Source organism: Eptatretus burgeri, chromosome 9, assembly GCF_056783735.1.
Source record: "Eptatretus burgeri isolate ZD-2024b chromosome 9, Ebu_testis_v1, whole genome shotgun sequence".
NCBI lineage: Eukaryota > Metazoa > Chordata > Myxini > Myxiniformes > Myxinidae > Eptatretus > Eptatretus burgeri.
In genome coordinates this window covers 66151673-66175863 of record NC_140969.1, presented here as the reverse complement: position 1 = coordinate 66175863, position 24191 = coordinate 66151673, and the positions used below count along the sequence as shown (strand labels likewise).

At 41.3% G+C, this 24191-nt stretch overlaps 1 protein-coding gene across 2 annotated transcripts in view; it reads right to left on the bottom strand.

Moving 5' to 3' along the window:
- Window positions 1-10991: 10991 nt before the first annotated feature.
- USE1 (unconventional SNARE in the ER 1) overlaps window positions 10992-24191 on the bottom strand; it is a 56936-nt gene continuing 43736 nt past the window's right edge. The window contains exons 8-9 of one of the 2 annotated variants that reach the window (XM_085895488.1): window positions 15092-15215; window positions 10992-12417 (exon numbers count right to left, since the gene is read on the bottom strand). In XM_085895488.1, coding sequence (XP_085751614.1) covers window positions 12326-12417; window positions 15092-15215 — 216 coding nt within the window. In that variant the 3' untranslated portion in view covers window positions 10992-12325. Of the gene's footprint in view, window positions 12418-14008; window positions 15216-24191 lie in introns of those variants that run through there. The other variant, XM_085895489.1, reaches the window with a different exon arrangement.

Genomic DNA, 24191 nt, shown 5'->3' with positions numbered 1-24191 from the left:
CGAAAAAAAATGTGCATATGTTAGCCATCATTTATTATCTGTGTGCCAAGTTTGAACAAGATCGGAAAATGTATGTCCGAGAAATGGTTGAGGACGTGTTCAACATCGGGTTTTTTACAATTAAACCTCCTGTACCACTCTCTGATACTAGTCCGTGATGGCATATTCCTTCCATACCTTGTACAGAAATTACACTGAACTTGCATGTCGGATCTCTTCTCGATGAACCATTCGACGCACTGAGCTTTCTCCTGGGGAGTCACCATTTTATTTCACATTAAACTGCCATACCTGAAAATAAAGAAAACTTTTTGACTTTGCCTCGTAACGTCTTTATTAGTTGGAAGTATATGCTCCACTGAATCTTGTCATGATTAGATATAAAGGGTAACATTATATCATTTGTGGTACGAAATATATTAACAACCAAAGTTGTCCAGGTCTTTTTGGAACACCCTGTACTTCACAAATATCGCATGCCCATCTACGAGTGTCAATGAGGATGTAAAGTGAGGTGAAACACAAAAAAGGAGTTGTTATAACACGTTGTTGTTTGTATGCTCCTTCAGTTTACATTATGTATGTTCCCGAAATACAGCCAAAACTGTACACGATAGCACAATTTTTTTTTTTTAATTATTAAAAAAATCAATTCCCGATTCAGTCAAGTTTTGGTATGACAATCCATAAAGCGAAAGGACAAACCATGGAGAATGTGTTGATATACCTCGAGAAACCGGTTGGCCGAACGATGGCTCCTGAGGTAAATGCTCAAATTTTCTTCAAGTTAAAGTTTGACCACTAAATAATACTAAAATTGTCTTCTTTTTTTTTTTTTTCATCAACCGCTGTCACAACGGGTACCCAACGGATTCACGGGTTGTCTCGTATATTACTAAAACTCTCATCTTGTACGTATGCATGTATGTATGTATGTTCCCGAAATACAGCCAAAACAGTACACGATAGCGCAAAAATGTTAGGGCCACCTTACTCACCATTCTCCTGCGATGTGCAGTATCAAGTTTCATTCAAATCGGGCAACGAAAAAAATATTTTAAAAATCAATTTCCGATTCAGTCAAGTACTCTTCGGGAGAATTTGTTCAATGCAAACAACCTCAGCAGTATAGTTTGCTGGAGCTATTTTTTTTTTCTTCACTCACTTTCACAACGGGTTCACAGGTCGTCTAGTATACACACACACACACATATATATACATATACATATACATATATATATATATATATATATATATATATATATATATATATCCTGGTGTTGGCGCAGTGGTTAGGGCAGCGGATTGGGATCCAAAAGGTCCTGAGTTCAAGCCCCGTTGGGCCACTGAATGAATACACCAGGGGGTTGACTCAGCCTGTCATCCTTCCGAGGTCGGCGAAATGAGTACCAGTATACTGGGCCGGTGTATACCCCGGTTAAAATAGGTGTACCATATCCCTGTGTCGTAAGAGGCGACCAGGGTTGCGTCAGGAAGGGCATCCGGCGTAAAACATGTGCCAAATCACAATGCGGATCATACGGATGATCCGCTGTGGCGACCCTAACGGGAGCAGCCGAAAGAAGAAGAAGAAGATATATATATATATATACACATACACATACATACATATATATATATATATATATATATATATATATATATATATATATATATACATACACACACACACACACACACACACACACACACACACACACACACAGACACACACACACACACACACACACACACACACACACACACACACACACACACACACACACACACACACACACACACACACACACACACACACACACACACAGTTATTGTTTCGGCAGTGGCGGGATTCGCACATTCCGCTTGACAGCCAAATGTTGAAGATTCGGCGTCATTTAACAGCACCGCCGTCTCACGGGTTATAACGCCGGGTGGTTCGGCACAGGCCTCGGGTCACGTGCCTCGGATCACGATACCAGAGTACACCTGTGCCTTGCCAGTTGGGGAAATAGACCCCGGTTACAGACTGGGTTTGTCAGAGACCGAGCGAAGTCTGCCGGTCCGTAACCATTTTGGTTTTATATACAAATCGAGCGGATTGCTCCTGAGCACGGCACGAATAAACTCAAGGCGGCAACTTTCAAATAAATCAGCCAGATTTATTGGGGACACATCGGGGAACACAACACAAGTAAAGCATTCACAAACGTTATAATTAATCTATAACCCGCTCTTAACTAGGGAGCTACGGATACGGGTTTCGAAGGGAACCCTAGCGAGATAAACCTTAGGCCTGAACAACATGCAGACAAGATGCAGACTAGACACGGAGTACTTGGTGATGCCTCATGGACGAGGGGAAAGTGTCAAAGGCACGAATGCAGCTCGTGAGAAGCCAATGTCAACGGATTCGAGCGCCCAAGCTCAAGCACGCCGCGTGGAAAGATGGCGCTCGTACTCCTGACACCGCTCACGCATGCAGCCTCGTCGCGTGCAGCACCCGTAAAGTCGACGGCACAAGATAGGAAGATCTATGGTGTGTTCCAGCTGGTTTCTCACAAGGTCCAGTATACAAATCCAGGCCTGGCCTGTTCACCAGACGAGGCCAAATCGGGGTCTTGGGCTCCGCAGGCTGGGTCCATGGCCAAGGAGGAACAGCTGGCCAAAACCATTCTACAAAGCCGATCGCCGACTCACACAAGCCGTTCCCCTTGCCTTTCGGGGCGGGCCTTTTCCACGAAGCAGATCGCGGACTGACACAGCCGTCCCTCTTGAAGTAGATCGCCAACTGACACCAGCAGCCTCTCATCCAGCAGAAGGCAGACCTCATGCAGTTCCTCCCTTGCCTTTCTTGGGGCTCGCTCTTTTTGGAACGCCTTTAGGGATACATGATTGGTCCATCCCTCGAGAAGGCAGCCGCTCTCCACCAATGGGCTGCCGACACGTCTCGCCAACCGACATTCTCAGAGCGCTGGGCAGGGCTAGTTAGAAGGGGGGAAGGAAAAAGAAGCAAGGCGCCTCCCAGTACACCACCACTGTACGAACACTGGACAGCCTGCTACACCTCCCGACACACGTCATGTCCGATTACCAAACATGCATTTAAAGGGGGATCTGGGCTAATCATATATTTAATAACCCACTAAGGGCCCATTTCCATAATATAATATATATATATATATATATATATATATATATATATATATATATATATATATATATATATATATATATATATATATATATATATATATATATATATATATATATATATATATATATATATAAAAAAGCCTGGTGTTAGCGCAGTGGTTAGGGCAGCGGATTGGGATCCAAAAGGTCCTGAGTTCAAGCCCCGTTGGGCCACTGAATTAATACACCAGGGGGTTGACTCAGCCTGTCATCCTTGCGAGGTCGGCGAAATGAGTACCAGTGTACTGGGCCGGTGTATACCCCGGTTAAAATAGGTGTACCATATGCCTGTGTTGTAAGAAGCGACCAGGGTTGCGTCAGGAAGGGCATCCGGCGTAAAACATGTGCCAAATCACTATGCGGATCATACGGATGATCCGCTGTGGCGACCCCTAACGGGAGCAGCCGAAAGAAGAAGAAGATATATATATATATATATATATATATATATATATATATATATATATATATATATATATATATATATATATATATATATATATTAGGGTGGTCCTTATTCCTCAACTTAGGATTTTCTGAGCTCCAACCACCGGGATTCATTGGAATAGTCGAGAGAACTCTCCTGGCGAACTTTTTTTTTCTTTTTTTTTTTTTCTCCATCGGACAACATTTACCCCTCCCTCATCGACCTTGAAGTTTCACCCTGAAAAAAAATAAATTGTTAGGGGGGCAGTGAGAAGAACGATTAATACACATTACACAAACACACAGATAAACGTATCACATCAAAAGAGACGATTGGACATTACAGGGGCGTTTTAAAGTTCAGCACAGGTCGATACGTCGTCGTTCTAAATGTCAGCCGCCCCGAGAAACTGAGGCTAAACTTCAAGGTCGATGAGGGAGAGGTAAATGTTGTTGGAATTTGAAATAAAAACACCAGAAGTTTTCTCGACTATTCCAACGAATTCCGGGGGTTGGAGCTTAAAATAAATGAATTCTAAAATTTACCCCCTAACGAAGGACCACCCTGTGTGCATATATATATATATATATATACACACACATTATACACCATGAACAAACTTTGGTACATACAGAGTGCATATATATATATATATATATATATATATATATATATATATATATATATATATATATGTATATATATATATATATAGTATTTTTGAGAAGTATTGAGAGAAGTATTGCATGTACTGTATATAATTTTGCACCCTCCAATCATGTCCTTTTAAAGAATTCCTGCTGTGGTAGAATAATCAGTTACCCTTGGAACTGCTGTATCAACCTCCCATTCCTGCTTCTTCTTCTTTTTCTTAAAAAAGCAGAAAGATGAGCTTTTAAAACGGGAAAATTTATGATGAAAGACATTTTTTATTCCAAGTAAATTGATCATTAGCTTTCCAACGGTAGCATTTTTATGATGCTACGACAGACAGCAGGAACCCTTTAGAATGAAGCATGATGGACACGGATAGACGGATCCTTCTCCTTTCAGTAAGGCCAAAGAAAAGAAAAACACCAGTTGATTGTCCCTGCCTGCTTCCTTTTCTTTCTTATTTGTTTTGTCAAACATCACAAGGACAAAAAAAACAACAAAAAAACCCCATCTGTGACTGAAGGAAGCTGTGCAGTGAAACTGCTGCACCGCTTAAATAGTAGTTCCATGGGGAACCGACTGTTACTTCCCCTAAAGGCTAAACAATAAACCACAAACTAAACAATAACACAAAAAAACTAAACAACAACAAACAATGAAAAATCACTCAAAAAAATGACAACTTGGCGACACGGAATGGCACTCGGTGGAGCGCATACCTCCGCCAGGCTGAACAGTTTACATTTTGCATCCCACTGATAGGTCGGATCTGAATCCGGACCTCAACCAAAATCGAATCGGCTTGTTCTTGTCACCTAACCAACTTTGAGATATCATGCTAGATATCATTTTGGCCCCATCTCTCGATGATGAAGAATCACTTTAAAAATTCTCGTATCCAAATCTGGATCTTCACCAAAATCAAATCAATTGGTCCTTGTCACATACCCAACCTGTCCAAGTTCAATCCGAATCCATGAACAACTTTGAGATATCATGCAATATCGTTTTTAGCCTCATCTCTTTATGGTGAAGAATCAGTTGAACATTATATAATTCTCCTTTCTGGATCCAGATCTTCACCAAAATTGAATCGATTCGTCCTTGTCACACACCGAACCTGTCCGCCAAGTTTCGTGTGAATCCATCCATAACCTATTGACATTTAGTGTGATATATCATTTTTGTCCCGATCTCTCAATGGTGAAACATCACTTTAAAAATTCTCAGATCTGGAACCGAATTCAGATCTTCACCAAAATTAATCGTTGCTGTCCTTATCTGGTCACCTTCACACAAAAAAAAATTCAGAACGATTGCTTGAAAACTGTGGCCAAAAATCATGACAAACAAACAGACAGACAAGCACTACAGACCAACATACTTGACCAAATTTTTTTTCACCAAGTTATAAACAAAAGAAGCACGGTGGGTTCAGAAGGTTCTCCTTCTTCTTCATTTTTTTACGGACGGATGGAACAAAGGACATATGGTATATTGAAGCGGTTTGCACCATTTTAAAAATCCATATCTTCGTGTACAACTCTTACACCATCGCTGGCGAGTCCATATCCCACAGATGTAAATGTGTATGAAATGTTTACTGTAGATCTAGAAAGAAAGCACAGCCAATAATTTTAATATGCACAAAATGTATGTTTTTTTCTGTTTCGCCATACATTTATTATATTTGTTCAGAACTGGATTGCATTTTTAATAGGCCCAGTGAGTGTGTACGTTACGTGTCAGGTGTGTGACCCACGTCATATTTGTTTGGGGGGTAAAAAAAAACTAGTGTCAGGTACATGATTTGTCGGGAAGTAAAAAACTGGTGTCAGGTGCATGATTTGTCGGGAACTAAAAAACTGGTGTCAGGTGCACGATTTGTCGGGAACTAAAAAACTGGTCAGGTACACGATTTGTCGGGAAGTAAAAAACTGGTGTCAGGTACACGATTTGTCGGGAACTAAAAAAAACTGGTGTCAGGTGCATGATTTGTCAGGAAGTAAAAAACTGGTCAGGTACACGATTTGTCGGGAAGTAAAAAACTGGTGTCAGGTGCATGATTTGTCGGGAACTAAAAAACTGGTGTCAGGTGCACGATTTGTCGGGAACTAAAAAACTGGTCAGGTACACGATTTGTCGGGAAGTAAAAAACTGGTGTCAGGTACACGATTTGTCGGGAACTAAAAAAAACTGGTGTCAGGTGCATGATTTGTCAGGAAGTAAAAAACTGGTCAGGTACACGATTTGTCGGGAAGTAAAAAAAACTGGTGTCAGGTGCATGATTTGTCGGGAAGTAAAAAACTGGTCAGGTACACGATTTGTCGGGAAGTAAAAAAAACTGGTGTCAGGTGCATGATTTGTCGGGAAGTAAAAAACTGGTGTCAGGTGCATGATTTGTCGGGAAGTAAAAAACTGGCATCAGGTGCATGATTTGTCGGGAAGTAAAAAACTGGTGTCAGGTACATGATTTGTCGGGAAGTAAAAAACTGGTGTCAGGTGCATGATTTGTCGGGAAGTAAAAAAACTGGTCAGGTACATGATTTGTCAGGAACGAAAAAACTGGTGTCAGGTGCATGATTTGTCAGGAACTAAAAAACTGGTGTCAGGTACATGATTTGTCGGGAACTATAAAACTGGTGTCAGGTACATGATTTGTCGGGAACTAAAAAACTGGCGTCAGGTACATGATTTGTCAGGAACTAAAAGCCGGCAGCTATTTTGAAAATAAATAAATAACACCAAATAAAAAGGGCCTCCTCACTTTAAAAAAAATCCAGACGATCAACTGGTATATTTTTTACTTGGCCTAATAGAAGATTGCAAGGGCAACAAGATATGTAAAACTTAACTTTGAGATTGAAAGCATCTGTGTCGAGGTGATCGACTGTTCAAGTTTTCCTGTGAGTAACGAGCTCTTTCACAACACACTGCAGGTGAAGGTTTATCCCTGCAAGTTCGAATCCCATACCTACAAGCATGGATGTTTGTCCCACCGGGCCAGTGTTATGAATGAGATGTTTCTCATGGTTCGAGTTCAAATTCCTCCTTTCCAACTTTGTTTGAAGAGTATTAATTAGTTTCTGTGGGGGAAAAAAAGGTTGTTTGAGGACTAGTTGTTTGGTTTAGTGAGCGTGTGGTTGGATTGATGGTTGCAGGTTCGAATTCCATCCTTTTAACTCTTATAAAATACTTTACTTGATTGAGAGAATTATTCATATTTTAAGAACTCGCAGGTTTGGTGAGTGGTTCAACACTTTGTCTGATCGGAGGGCTGATTTCTCCCAGGCATGGTTTCAAGTGTGAAATGGGATATTGCAATTGACACTCTTACAGTGCAATTGTGACCTTTATTTGATGCAAACCATATACCTAATGGTCATTAGCATTGTTTAATACTCACCTGAGGGAAATTTGGAGAAAACTGAACGTGCTTACACATGGACAGTGTATTGGCCAAGTCCCTGGTCTGCACACTTATTGGAAGTAAAAGTTATTGTAAGCCAAGGGAGTATTCAGGCACAAACTTTCTTGAAGATCACTCACCAAGTGGATCAAGTACTCAAGCAAGCATTCCATTTGAAACTGTTGATAAAGAATGGCTGGCTTGGCAAGTGCTAACAGCTGCTTTGTAACTGAACACACCACTGCTATCCAGTTCCATTGAAACACATTACAAGACTGTTTCACATCATTTGAAAAATGCAATGATCATAACTATCTACAGAAACATGACAGAAGTAAATAGACACCTTAAATTTATTCGTTTCATCTGTATAAATAAAGTTTTACTTAGTGATTTGTACTAATATTCAATCTTTATTTGCAGAAACGAGTTCCTGGGTCATGTGTGACAATTAACTCTGCCTCAAACCAAGGGACCACACGACCTTTGCGATTTTCAAAGAGAACGAATTGTTGGCCATTCGGAAGGTGAAGTCAGCCTGCATCAGATAGTTCAGAACCTTGGCATTCCGCTTTCCACAGTCAATCGGGTGATTGTACAATTCATCAGCGAAGGCAAGAAATCCATAGCTTTCTGTTCTGGTCGACCTGGGCCCTCAGAAAGATGTCTTCAAGCTGTCAAGCGGTCCATTGAGAAAACTCCCCGTTGCAAGGCAACAGATGTTGCAGAGGAGGTCCAAGTTAGCTCAAGAACTGTCGTGTGGTACCTTCATAAACTGGGCTACTATGGGAGTGCAGCTAGGAGAAAACCTCTTCTTAGACCAGCCAACATTCAAAGAAGAAAGAAGTGGGCTGACGAGATGGCTACCAGACCCTTGGAGATTTGGCAAACACTTTTTCAGACAAGTCCCAATTTGCTCAATTTTCTGACAGTGGACGCATCTGGGTCTGGAGACTTCCCAATCAAGAGTTTTCTTTGAATCGATTGCAGCCAATTGTCAAACACGGTGGTTTTTCAGTGATGGTGTGGGGAGCAATCTGGAGCACTCGTCGGTCAGAACTTGTGGAGTGCATTGGCAACATCAACTCTACGATGTACATTTCTGTCATTGAGGATGGATGTCTCGTCTTCTCCACTGGTCAGATGGTCAAAAACAACACTGTTCATGGAAAATGGAGCTCCATGCCACACTGCAAAAAAGACCAAAGAATGGCAGGACAGAAATGGGATCAAGCGACTTCCATAGCCAAGTCAGTCTCCTGACATGAATCCCATTGAACACCTCTGGGCCATATTGGATCGAGTTGTGTGGAAAAAATTCCAGGAAACCAACATGTTGTTGTTCGTCTTTCAGCTGGTCCCGTTCAGGGTCGCCACAGCGGATCATCCGTATGATCCGCATCGTGATTTGGCACATGTTTTATGCCGGATGCCCTTCCTGACGCAACCCTGGTCGCCTCTTACGACACAGGGATATGGATTGGGTTTCGCCATGATTCCGGGCTGCCCTACACCCTCTCATAGCACGGCCCAGTGCAGAGCCCCGTCCTCAAGCGATCCTCCAACCCAAGCCTCCGAGTAGCCGGATTACAGGCGCACGCCACTACGCCCGGTTCCAGGAAACCAACATCACAGGCAGAATTTCTGAACCTTTTGTGGGAAACCTGTGCAGAAATCCCACAAAAGAAAGTTTCAGAACTCGTTAGTTCTATGTCTGAAAGAGTAAAAGCATTGAAATCTGCAAATGGCAAGTCTACCAAATACTAGTGTATGGATTACCAGAGTGGTGTCGAAGCCACCCAATGCTCGCCTGTTTATACATTTATCGTTTTTCGTTTTTAAAAGACTAGTTTAATAATATTTTTTTAAAGCATTGCAGTGAAGTCTGATCCAAATAATTTTAAAGCAATATATGTATTTGTATATTGTAATCAGTAAAAAAGTGTGGTAGATAAAAACATTAGAAAGGAAATAACTTGCACCAAAAACTTTAACATTTTCATGCTCACGCTGACGCTGATGCTCAAAGACTCGTCTAATAATATTTTTTATAAAGCATTGCAGTGAAGTCTGATCTAAATAATTTTAAAGCAATATATGTACTTGTATATTGTAATCAGTAAAAAAATAGTGTGGTAGATAAAAACATTAGAAAGAAAATAACTTGCACCAAAAACTTTAACATTTTCACGCTGACGCTGACACAGACGCTGACGTTGACGCTCACGCCGGGGGTATCGCTATAGCTCTCTGTTCTTTGAACAGGCGAGCTAAAAATGGATCAAATTAGTTTCAAATGTAAAATAAATCAATTATTTAAAAATCACGGTGTCTATTTACTTCTGTCATGTCTCTGTATAAGAAGAAAGGAGACATCAAATTGCGAAAACTATTGTGGTGTCTGTCGATAACAGGAAAATTACTCTCGTATTCTCGCCAACAGACTTATCCCAGTGGCAGAATAATTTCAACCGGGATCCCCGTGTGGTTTCAAACGTAACCACAGAACAGCTGATTAATTTTTTTTATTGCTCAACAAATACAAAAGAAAAGCAGAGAACATGAAGATTTGTACATCGTTTTTATTGATTTGGCAAAAGCTTTCGATTCCATCAACTGAAATTATGCCTTGTGGAAGATACTTCAACGTTTTGGCTGCGTATGTATGTATATATATATATATATATATATATATATATATATATATATATATATATATATATATATATATATATATGTATATGTATATGTATATGTATATGTATATGTATATGTATATGTATATGTATATGTATATATATATATATATATATATATATATATATATATATATATATATATGTATATATGTATACAGTCAACCCCCGCTTTATCGCGGTTCACCTATTGCTCCCCCGGTTCATCGCGGGTTTTCCCTTGGAACGTAACTAATTTTTTTTCTGCGGATTCCCCCGGTGCATCGCGGTTATAATATCTTCTTCTTCTTTCGGCTCGCTCCCGTGAGAGGTCGCCACAGCGGATCAACCGTCGTTTTGTTGTCCGCATAATGACTTGGCGTAGGTTTTTACGTCGGATGCCCTTCCTGACGCAACCCTGGTCGCCTCTTACGGCACACAGGAATATGGTACACCTATTCTAACCAGGGCATACACCGGGCTCAGTACAACTGGTACTCATTTCGCTGACCTTGGAAGGATGGCAGGCTGAGTCAACCCCCTGGTGTTTCCGACTTGGTATATATATATATATATATATATATATATATATATATATGTATATATATATATATATATATATATATATATATAGTGTCCCAACGGGGCTTGAACTCAGGACCTTTTGGGTCCCAAGCCACTGCACCAACACCAGGCTATACATCGCGGTAATAATGTATAAAATATAAATTATTTAAGCAATAAATTATAACGCGTGGTGCTCGACCAGTCACACAACGCACGAGGCAAAGTTTCGCTTTTCAACTTCGAATATTTTCTACGTTTTTTTCTCCAAGCCCCACGATGCCACCCAAACGCCCTGCACCTTCTAAGGCTTCTGGCAAGGAACCGAAGCGCCAGAGGAAGGTCCTAACGCTCCAGGAGAAGGTTAAGGTGCTCGATATGCTTAGGGAAGGAAAAAGGTTTGCCGCCATTGGACGAGCACTGCTCGTACCCAGCACCTCAAAACCGGCCAGACCAGACGAGTCGATCTCCAGCACCTCAAACCCAATCAATGCTAAACCGACCAGACCAGACGAGTCGATCTCAGGCACCTCAAACGCGATCACTCCCAAACCGACCAGACCAGACGAGTCGATTTTTTGGGGAGGCGTCCATTCATCGCGGATTTTCACTTAGCACGGGGAGGTTTGGAACGTAACCCCCGCGAGAAACTGGGGATTACTGTATATGTATATATATATATATACACATGTATATATGTATATATATACACACACATACATATATGGAGGGAAAGTTATACATTGTGGAAACCAATCCAAAACCTTTCCCATCAACACTGGTGTAGAGCAGGGACGTGTGTTAGAACCAAACCTGTTCTTAATTTTAATGGATTGTTTTCTTACTCAGGTGACCTCAGAAATCATATACAATATCAAATACATCGCAAACTATTCAATCTGAGATCCACAAACGATTGTGCCATTTTTTCCCTGTCCATTGAAGAAATGCAGGGTTTTTTTGTTTTGTTTTTTTTTTATCAGTTTTTACTGACACCATCATTTTAGCCTCAATATAAATGTTGCAAAGACTAAGATGCTTTTTGACTCTGTTCCAAACGCAATCGCCACTCCCACTCCTCCAACCATTACAATGAAGAGCACGGCATTTTCTATACCTCGGTAGTATTTTCTCAAGAAATAGAAACATTGACAAAGAAATCCAGGCCCATATAAAATCCATCTATGCAGCTTAAATGGTTGTTTGAAATCCCATGTTTTCAATAATAAAGATGATAACAACAACCAACATACTAGCTTCCAAAGCTGCAATAATTCAAACTCTCTTGTACGGTTGTGAGACCTGGGTTATGTACCAAAAGCATATAAAAGTCACTTGAACATGTCCATCAATGCTTTCTCCTTTGCAAACAGTGGCAGAGGAGTCCTTCGTAATAAATCTCAGCTGCGATGGACCGGCCATCTGTGTCGGATGCCAGACTCAAGAGTGCCAAAATATGCCGTATACTCCCAGCTACAGAAGCAGCGAAAATCTGGTGGACAACGGAAGAAATTCAAAGACGTTTTGAAGGCCAACATGGGGAAGTGTGGAATAAGTGTAAACATCTGGGAAGAAATCACTGATGATCGTACTGGATGGAGGACATTGTGTTCACAAGGAGTTAAGAAGTTTGAAGGTGAGACAATGTAGCATTACGAAGAATAAGGCAGGCAACAGACAGAGTGTCAACCATATCATTTGACTGTATGCATTGTGGGTGCAGCTGCGCATCCCGCATCGGTCTCAGCAGTCATCTACGAGTGCATCTCTGGCTGCTGCCCATCGATGTATTAAATCAATAGTCATCCATTTCATCATAATCTTCAATATCACTTTTGCTGGAAGGACATCTTCCTCAGACCTCAAGGGATAGCTAGTCGAAGAAGTAGTGTGTGTATGACTGAAAAAATTATCGGAAAAAAAAACAAAATTAAATATAAAAATCAGCTGGGCTAATCTCAACCAAATTTTGCATACGTGCTGTGTTCCTAGACGGTATGGCTATTACTAGTTATTATGGTTCCCAGAGGGAGGCGTTCAGTGTTTGGTCTTGGTGTGCATGGTGTCCCACCTTTTGGGGAAAAAATACATTTGTTTTCATGACGAGGCAGAATTTCAAGTGCTACCAATAGGTTAACATTACGAGTTGGCTATATCGGGAACAATCAGCGATCTTTGATCACAGCCCTGTAAAGTCTTATATATCCAAAACTGAAAAACACGGTGAAGCCTTGGTCGACCCATGTGAGTATGTCTATTAATTACATGCTGTTTGAATGTGAGCACTGTACTACTGTACTTCTGTCAATTTTTAATTGTGTGTTATTGCACAATGACGACATCTAGACCTTTCAGATCATTAAATATACAGACCTTTCATTTAGCAAATAATGTGCAAACTCCACTCACCCAGAGAATGGGTAAACTGCAAGTAATCATATAAATATGATAATTATTCCAGGCGTGATGGAACGTACACAGAGTGCAAGAACCTTCTTCCGTGCATAAGCTTGCAGGCATGCATGCAGACATGCAGTTTGGTGTTGACTTGCAGTTATTGAAGTGCAACAGGCATTAAATAAAGTTGGTCAGTAAAAATGAAAATACTGTATTTTTTTGGTTTTTATTTAAAGTACAGAAAAAGAATTTTTTTCCCCCACCTGTGGAAGCAGCTTCCACATTCTCTTCGATCTCATTACTCCCTCCAGGTCTTCAATACAGCTGTTCACTACGATCTCAGATCGTCCCCAATCCAAAACCATTGTCTTTTCTCACCCCTCCTAATTCCCCAAGTCCTCCTCCTTCCAAATATCCAGTTTTTCCTTCCTGAGAGTTTGCTTCTGTGTCCATCTTGTCCACACCATGAATCATCAACCCCCCCCCCCCATCACTTATTTGTCCAAGTTTCCCTCTATTTTGGCTTTCAACCCTTCTGTTGTTCAGTTTGTCCTGCTGTGTCCTGATCCATTCAGTGTTCTAGCTCTTCCACGAGCTTTCCTGTTTAAATTTTTTTTTTTAATCGCTCCATTAATTGAAAACATTTTTTTGAATGCATAAGGACATAGGGATTGCATACTAAAAAGGATGTAAACAAGGTAGGGATGGTCATAAGAAAATCATCCCTACAACTTTCTTTTAATAATGGTTGTGCTTGCAAATGACAATATACCTCACTCTCGATTTGGTTAGCGTGTGTGTGTGTGTGTGTGTGTGTGTGTGTGTGTGTGTGTGTGTGTGTGTGTGTGTGTGTGTGTGTGTGTGTGTGTGTGTGTGTGTGTGTATATGTGTGTTAACTGCTTAATATTTCACTGGTCAAATTCATACATGGAAACAATCAACATACATTATCATTGCAAATATATGCAGGTATGGACAGGGAACAACCATTATTCAACAAAAGATGTAGGGATGGTTTCACATGATTATTTATTGTGACCATCCCTACCTTGTTTACGTACCATCCCTTCATGTTTTTTGAAAAAAATTTTAATTACTCGTATACTTGTTAAAAAAACAAATACATATAATAATAATAATAATAATAATAATAATAATAAAAAAGGCACAGTTGTGAGCGATCCAATGTTAAAAAAAAAATCAAATTAAGATCGTAAATCATTCATCATCTTCATATAAATGAATAAACTTCCACAAAACAAGAGATAAAGGTATTGTGAAATGTTCAAAGCATTTTTACATACGTGACAGGTAAGTGTGAAAAGTGATGCCAACTTGGTCGATAACTATGAGGAAAATAATCTTTTCAGCAAAAGTAAAACAACAATAATTATGACAAAAAAAGTTTAAGCTGATAGCAAGTTCTGTGGTTTCATTTGTTGTGAAGACATATTTAGCATACACCCCACATTTAACAACACAACAGCATCAAATGATCGGATATTTTAGAAGGCAGCACTTCAAATCTCTCAAACAAATGAAGCTTTAAAAGCTTCAAAAGCTTCACCTCCCCTCACCATCCCACCGCAACTAAATATTTTCCTTATCCTCATATTAATGGAGCTTATTTGACCAAGGCAGAGTCATGGGCGTGCATTTATCAAGAATGAAGAATTTTCTGAACCTGGTCCAATGCACATGAGGGAACATTCGCTATCTCGCTTTAGGGAAAATGCGGATGAATAGTATCATGCTAATGAATATCATACAAACTATGGCAAGCATGAGCCAGATCCACCAGTTAGGAGCTTTAGTGTGGCGCTCCAGACGTTCGGACTCGACCTTTAACTTCTCGTAGTTGATGTCCGAAGCTCTTAGCGACTCTCCCAAAGTCTGCAAGATGGACACGCATGTGTCAGGCATACCTAAATGTACAAATATATTTTCTGAAATGTTATCCCTCACATAGCATTCCCTTGTTAGCATTCCTACCTGAAGACCTGGCTTGTGATTTGGGAAAAGCCAGGTTCAAATCCCATACGTTTGTCCATCATTTACGAGTGTCCATACAATTCATGTAAAGATACACTTATGCGTACTAAGGCCTTAGCTATTTTATAGCTTGGTTTTCGGATCCGCCGACGGTATATTTGCCGAAATGAAATATAAATATAAAACACATTTTTAGCCTTTTATATTAATACATTTTCCACCGAAGGTGCAAAAGTTTCAAAACCCGAAATGTAAACGTCGGCATTTATTTCCAAAATATAATTTCGTGCGCGCACTAAAATGCCGAGTCCCCTTTAACCAAACTGTGCAGTCGAGCTGCGCAGTCGTCTTCGGTCATGGCGTCTGAGCAGTGGCCAGCGTGGTTCAGATTGACTGTGGTTTCTGCGGCTAAAGTGATTGTTAAGAAGTATGTCAGCGGTATAAATTCGAGTGACTGTATTGGTGATTTAATCACGCAACATCTTGACGCAGAATATTCTGGCCGAACTATTGCATCAATTCAGTGCAGCGGCAGGGATGATTCGCAGGCTACTCTCAATCGTGCCGATTTTGTTTCCATCGAAAGTTGTACACCACTGTTCATATTGAAAGATTTGGTGCCAAGTACGTCAAAGTTTCCCTGCGAGATGCTGATATTCAGCCTTCAACGGACCAGAAATCAGCCTTTGATGTGCTCATGGGGATGGGGAGACGGTACGATCAGATGCCCACTGAAAAGTAAGAGCTGGTTATGGCTCTGATTGACCGTTTTGAGCGTGTTGATTCCGAGTAGACACCTTTTTTTAATCATATCCAGCACTATGCACTGGTGTGCACGCACACATCTACGACTTGGATCATCAAACAAATGGAAACAATGCTGAGAAAATTACTGTCCAACAGGTTTCTATAAGAAAAACATGCCAGACTATATTGTAAAAACAAGTTTTAATCCTTCTTTATTGTTTTTCACATCAGATGATACAGTGAACATGGGCATCCTGCATTTGAATGGTCTTCCATATTCAATGTTTTCTTAGATCCTCCTGGTCCGGGATTTATATTTATTTTCCCCCCACCTACCCTTGTCTTTTCCATGGAAAATCCGAAAAAAAATGAAAAAAATATATAATTTCTAAAAATTGAAATTATATTTATATTTCGACCTACCGACCCTACATTTTAGCTGAAGAACTGTGTAAAACCAAGTTATAAAATAACTAAGGCCTAATGTCTGTTATTCATGTGATTTAGCATACATTATACTGACCAAATGAAGAAGATACTAGAAGGGCACTCGGTAGAGCGCATACCTCTGCCGTGTAATGCCTGATCCACGAGAACATATCGGCCCAATATATTTTTGAAATATCATGCTATACAAGATTGCATCGTTTTGGCCCTATCTCTCAATGGTGAAGAATCACTTTAAAAATTAAATAATTCTTGCATCCAGATCCAGATTCGTATCTTCACCAAAACTGAATCAATTCGTCCTTGCGACACACACACCATGTCCACCAAGTTTTGTCCGAATCCGTCCACAACTTTTTGAGATATCATGATATGTATATATATATATATATATATATATATATATATATATATATATATATATATATATATATATATATATATATATATATATATATATATATATATATATATATATATATATTTGCGAATTCGCGCTTGCCGGTGTGCAGACGGCCGCGTAACTCGAATCGCGGCACGTCGCCCACCGGACGGACAATTCAGTCGTGACCCTCTCGGAACAACGCCGGGAGCAAGTCACGGGTGGGGGTTTAACCTCACCACGATCGTGCCAATTGCCCACCCGCGCAGGATAGGGTTGCTCGCCAAATTCGATCTACCTAAGTACCTGCGCGAATGGTCGACCGGGAGATCGTACCACGCCACAGGCCGACTCCGGACATGAACCGCTTAAGCGGTCCGTTCCGTGCTACAGTGATAACCGAGCGGTGTTATCGTCGGCCTTGACGGTTCCAATTAATTACCGGGATGTTGCACCCACTACGAACCCCTTACGTGAAGCAAGATGGAGGGTCAATAAAAAAAGGAAAAGAGACGAAGCAGAGCGGGAACAGTTCAATAAGCAAGCATTTTTATTCACACACACACACACACACACACACACACACACACACACACACACACACACACACACACACACACACACACACACACACACACACACACACACACACACACACACACACACACACAGCCATCGTCAAAAATGCACATATAACAGTTAAAACAATTATGCACAAAAAGCAAATGTAACAAAAGAAACGATGCAGAGCTACAACCGAATACGCGTACACACGGCAACACTTAAAACAATACTACTTGAGCCAGACTGGTGCCACCCACAGACACTTACACAAAAACCTCAAAGAAAAGAAAGAAAGAAGTCGCGACTTCCCTTTTATGGCTGGTGAGTCCCTCTCCTGCGACCGTCAGCGTGGTCGCGCCTGTCCCCGACCTCTCTCGCGGCCGGCGAACCCTCTCCAGCAATCCCCGTCACGACGCACAGGTCCAGCTCGCAACGGGCACTGCCGCGTCTCCCGTCCGTGCCTTCGTGACAGGGCCGCTCGCCAAGGCGCGGGCGCAGGACCTCTTCCCAAAGACCAACCAGACCACCAGCCAAGACAAAAAGGAAGAGGCGGAAAAGGAAACGCTCCAGAGGAAGAGACCAGCTCCAGTACGAAGAGGAAGAAGAAGCCTTGCGAGAGGAAGCCCGCCCGTGTCCGTCTTTTATCGCGCGGGACTCCGGGCTAACTACACATGTACCGATGAAGATATCTCACCTGAGGGCCCATTATGGTGTAATGGAATTTCCACAGCCGTAACAATATATATATATATATATATATATATATATATATATATATATATATATATATATATATATATATATATATATATATATATATAGATATCATTTTTAGCCCTGGTGAAGAATAACTTTAAAAATTCTAGTAGCTATAGAAGCTACAGAACCGGATCCAGACATTCACCAAAATGTAATCACTTCGGCCTTGTCACACACCCAACCTGTCCACAAAATTTCATCCATATCCGTCCGTAACTTTTTGGGATATCCTGTACACAAACAAATGGACTGAAAGGGGTGAAAACATAACCTCCTTTACCTTCGGTGGCAGAGGTAATGATAGCATTGTATCATTATTTAATAGATTTACTTGTAGCAGTGCACACAAAGATTAATATAGTAGGATCTCAATGAATTTAAATGGTAAAGGAATTAAACAAGTATTTTAAACTCGAACACAAGTCTGCATTACAGAAATGTCTGATTATTTATTTGAGCAGTTGCTGCAGTGCAGACTCCAATCTACATTGCGATTTCACTTACAACAGACGATGAAAGGAACAGTGTTAGTCTAAGCATCTTAATCATTCAATAGCTTAGTGAGTGGCATCGTACGAGTCCAGGAAAGAACCATTCAGCTTTTGCCAATTGTTACAGCAGTAAGTACATGGCCTACATTTTCTAAATGACCACAGTGTCAAATGGGGGCGGCACAACAGAAGCAATTACTTGCTTCTGCTTGCTAGTCAATCCTCTCACGATAGCACGGCATTGATCTGCTAGTCTCCGCACTAAAGTGTTGAAGCAGTTGAGCACTGTGAGTGGCAAATTTTATTGGTCGAGACAGCAAACCATTTTGCCAACTTCAGAATGAAAACACTGCTAAACTGTAGGTTTTTGGAAGTGGAAATAAGCCAATTCATATTGTACAGTGTTCAAAATATACAATTCATTTGAAATTAAAGAAAGGTTAAAAGCTGCAGAAAATAAAACCCGAACAATCGCATCGGACGTTTACTGCCATTGATGTATTTTGGATATGCCGTTTTTTACACCACCTTATTTAACACGTTAAATGATAGCCTGGTGTTGGCGCAGTGGTTAATGCAGCGGCTTGGGATCCAAAAGGTCCTGAGTTCAAGCCCCGTTGGGCCACTGAATTAATACACCAGGGGGTTGACTCAGCCTGTCATCCTTCCGAGGTCGGCGAAATGAGTACCAGTATACTGGGCCGGTGTATACCCCGGTTAAAATAGGTGTACCTCATCCCTGTGTCGTAAGAGGCGACCAGGGTTGCGTCAGGAAGGGCATCCGGCGTAAAACATGTGCCAAATCACTATGCGGATCACACGGATGATCCGCTGTGGCGACCCCTAACGGGAGGAGGAAGAAAAAGGAGGAAGAAAAAGAAGAATAAAGAAAGAAAGAAAAAGAAGAAGAAGAATAAAGAAAGAAAGAAAAAGAAGAAGAAGAATAGAGAAAGAAAGAAAAGAAGAAGAAGAATAAAGAAAGAAAGAAAAAGAAGAAGAAGAATAAAGAAAGAAAGAAAAAGAAGAAGAAGAAGAAAGAAAAAGAAAAAGAAGAAGAAGAAAGGAAGAAGAAGAAGAAGAAGAAGAAGAAGAAAGAAAGAAAAAGAAAAAGAAAAAGAAAAAGAAAAAGAAAAAGAAAAAGAAAAAGAAAAGAAAAAGAAAAAGAAAAAGAAAAGAAAAAGAAAAGAAAAAGAAAAAGAAAAGAAAAGAAAAAGAAAAAGAAAAAGAAAAAGAAAAAGAAAAAGAAAAAGAAAAAGAAAAAGAAAAAGAAAAAGAAAAAGAAAAAGAAAAAGAAAAGAAAAAGAAAAAGAAAAAGAAAAGAAAAAGAAGAAGAAGAAGAAGAAGAAGAAGAAGAAGAAGAAGAAGAAGAAGAAGAAGAAGAAGAAGAAGAAGAAGAAGAAGAAGAAGAAGAAGAAGAAGAAGAAGAAGAAGAAGAAGAAGAAGAAGAAGAAGAAGAAGAAGGAAAGAAAGAAAGAAAGAAAGAAAGAAAGAAAGGAAGAAAGGAAGAAAGGAAGAAAGGAAGAAAGGAAGAAAGGAAGAAAGGAAGAAAGGAAGAAAGGAAGAAAGGAAGAAAGGAAGAAAGGAAGAAAGGAAGAAAGGAAGAAAGGAAGAAAGGAAGAAAGGAAGAAAGGAAGAAGAAGAAAGGAAGAAGAAGAAAGGAAGAAGAAGAAAGGAAGAAGAAGAAAGGAAGAAGAAGAAAGGAAGAAGAAGAAAGGAAGAAGAAGAAAGGAAGAAGAAGAAAGGAAGAAGAAGAAAGGAAGAAGAAGAAGGGAAGAAGAAGAAGAAGAAGAAGAACAAGAAGAAGAAGAAGAAGAAGAAGAAGAAGAAGAAGAAGAAGAACAAGAAGAAGAAGAAGAAGAAGAAGAAGAAGAAGAAGAAGAAGAAGAAGAAGAAGAAGAAGAAGAAAGAAAGAAGGAAGAAGAAGAAAGAAAGAAAGAAGGAAGAAGAAGAAGAAGGAAGAAGAAGAAGCGGCAAGCGGCAAGAGGTCTCCTTCGGGGCTCCCTGCTGACTTTCTCAAAGTTAAGTTCCGGTTGTTATTTGTCCCGTTTTAACTGTTTAATTTTCTCACCTATATGTTAATGTGTGTTCCTAGTTCGGTTTTGTTTCAAAAATCGTGCTATTTTGTGAGTATTTATGTCGACGTTCTTACCTGGTGTTTGAGGCCTAGTCCTAGGCTTGAGGCCTACCGGTTCCACTCGGTGTTCGATCGTTTTTTTTTGTTTGTTTGTTTGTTTTTTCTCCCCATTACCTTCAATTTCTATCCTCCCCATTACCTTCAATTTTCATCCTCCCCACTTTCCAAACATCCCCCATTCTCCCAACTAATCTCTTTCTTATCTCAAAAAAAAATATATATATATATATATATATATATATACCCAACAACAACAACAACAACACGCTCACCTTCTCCCGATTCTGCTACTTCTTCTTCCTCTTAACTTCCTCCTCGTCTTCCTCGATTTTTTTTTTTTTTTACACTTCCATGACCTAATCTGTTGAACTCTCTCATACATTAATATTACAACAAAAACGATCTTATAATGCTTCATCTTCCTCTCTCACACATGTGGTACTCTTTACTGTTTCACAATGCACTACTCTTCTGCTATTTTAACAGACTGCTCTCATTTCGACCTCTCCTTCATTCCTTGCCTAAAAAATCCAACTATTACAGCGCTTCTTCTCTCCATGCTCTGAATTCGCCTTCATTGCATCCATCAAGAATTGTGTTAAATCGCATCTCTGACCTAAAACTTTTAAAAACCACAGTTTGCCATGGATGCTTTCGCTTTCCATCAACCATTCTTTTTTCCAACTTCAGTGCCAACTCACCCCTCACCCCTCACTCTCACTCTCAAAGCAACCATCCCACTCTTCTCCTCCAAGCCTCCCTCTCACCTCTTTCAAAAATTCCCCCCTCACCTTTTCCCACCTTTCATCCCCCTCACTCTTCCTTCTCTAAGTTGCCCCCTCTCATCCACCAACCTGCCTCCCTCCACTGCCCTCTCACCTCCACAAATCCTCAACTGCCATCTTCCTTGTCTCTTGTCCCCCTCTCTCCCAGCACCACAGAGCCTTTTCTCCTCCTCATTCGGCCCCCTCCCCTCGCTATTCTGCAATACCCCACACTCCTTCAGCAACCCTCCTTACCTCCCCCTCTTCCCTCGTCCTACCCTCCCCCGCCCCCTCCACCTCCTGCACCCAAAGCCTCCTCCCCTACCTCTTCATTAAAAAGTGTGGACCTCAAATATCCGGGGCCTTCGCTCAAACCTTTCAGATCTTTCCATACAGGTTGCCACTGACAAACCAGACATTATCTGCCTAACAGAAACTTTCCTCTCCCAAGACGTGTCTGACTCCCAAGTATCTCTCCCTGGTTACTCCCTCTTACGGTATGACAGACCTGAGTCTCGTCCTGGTGGAGGTGTTGCTCTCTTCATCAAAGACTCTATTCCTCACTCTCCCTGCACTGCTCTCATTCCCCACACCCCCAGGAATACCTCTGGCCGGCTTCCCTCCACTCCCACCTCATGTTTATATGTGTACTGTACCGTCCACCGAACAGTGATGACTCCATCTACACCTCACTCTCCGAAAACATGGACCATCTTCTATCTTCTCATCCAAACTCTCTCTTCCTCTTATGTGGCGACTTCAATTGTCATCACGCCAGTTGGCTAGGTGTGGGTACCTCTCTCACCTGCCATGGGACATCAGCAAAAGCTTTCTGCGACTCATTGGGACTGACTCAATCTGTCAACTTCCCGACCCGGATCTCAACCAATGGTACTCCATCTCTTCTGGATCTGATTTTGACAAATTTCCCTGACAATATCTGCTGCTCTTCCTTTGCTCCAATTGGTTCTTCTGACCACGTCCTTGTTAAAGTGGACATCTCTCTGGCTGTTATCAGAGAACCACCTCACCGCCGTCGAGTCTGGCATTTCACTCAAGCCGACTGGCAGGGTCTCCGAGCAGCCATCAAACTTACAGACTGGTCTCCTATCACTACTTTCTCAAACATCAACTCATCCTGGGAATTCTTTCAAAGAAACTTGCTCTCCCTCATGCACAGATTTATCCCCTCTCGTGTTCAGTTGTCTTACCCTTCCTCCCGCCCTTGGTTTACTGAAGCTTGTGGCGAGGCAGTTGTCCTGAAACAACTTGCCAGTGCCTCATGGAAAGCAAACCCAACTGAGGGCAATCTCAGTTCTTTCCACAAAGCTCGGAACAAGTGTGTATCTACCCTCAGGAGAGCCAGAAAACAACATCTTTCTCATCTCAAGTCTGAACTTTCAAACCTCTCTCCCTCCTCAAAATCCTGGTGGCGTTTAATCAAATCTGTTTCTGGTGTATGTTCCCCCTCCATCCCCTCCCTTACCTCAAATGGCCGCACTGCTGATTCCACACGTGATAAAGCTGAATGTCTAAACTCGGTGTTTGCAGCTAAATCTTGTGTCCTAAACCCATCACTATCTCTACCCACTTTTACCCAGTCGCACCAAACTGTCCCTGGACTCTGTATCCTTTCTCCTGACAAGGTGGAGAGCTTGCTTTCAAACCTCGAGTCAGATTCTGCAACCGGTCCAGACGGCATCAGCCCACGTGTCCTCAAAGCCTGCTCTTCTGCTCTTGCTCACCCTCTCTCTGTTCTATTCACCCTCTCATTTTCCCAAGGTCATCTGCCATCTGCTTGGAAATCTGCTAACATCACTGCCCTGCATAAAAAGGTGCAAAAACAGATCCCTGTAACTATAGACCAATCAGCCTTCTCCCAATCATCAGCAAGGTTATGGAATCCATCATCGCTTCAGACATGAAATCCTTCCTCTTCTCCAATGGCTTGATTTCCAATCATCAATTTGGTTTCAGACCAGGTCACTCTACCCTAGATATGCTGCTACTGCTCTCCCATCAATGGATGGAGGTCCTCAATGCCAGACAGGAAATCCGAGCCGTATCCCTGGACATATCACGTGCTTTTGACACAGTCTGGCACCCTGCCCTACTCACCAAACTCTCTTCCCATGGTATTCAAGGCCATCTCCACTCATGGCTCGCAGACTTCCTCTCCTGTCGCAGTCAACGTGTGGCCCTAAATGGAGTTCTTTCATCCCCTCTTCCTGTGCAGGCTGGAGTTCCTCAAGGTAGCGTTCTGGGCCCTGTTCTTTTCTGGTTTTCATCAATGACTCTCGGACTCTCTGGAAAATCCTCTATTTCTCTTTGCCGATGACTCCACACCTCTGCCGCACCATCTGTCATCCCTCAGACCGGCAAGCAGCAGCTTCTTCGCTCACTGCAGATCTGGATAAAATCACAAACTGGTCCAACACGTGGAACATGTCTTTCAATCCACACAAATCTCACACTCTCACTATGTCTCTCTTCGAAAGGACCGTTTACAAACCCCCCCATCCACTTTCTCAACAATCCTCTGGAAGAAGTCTTTTCTTTCAAGCTTCTGGGTCTCACTATCTGCCATGA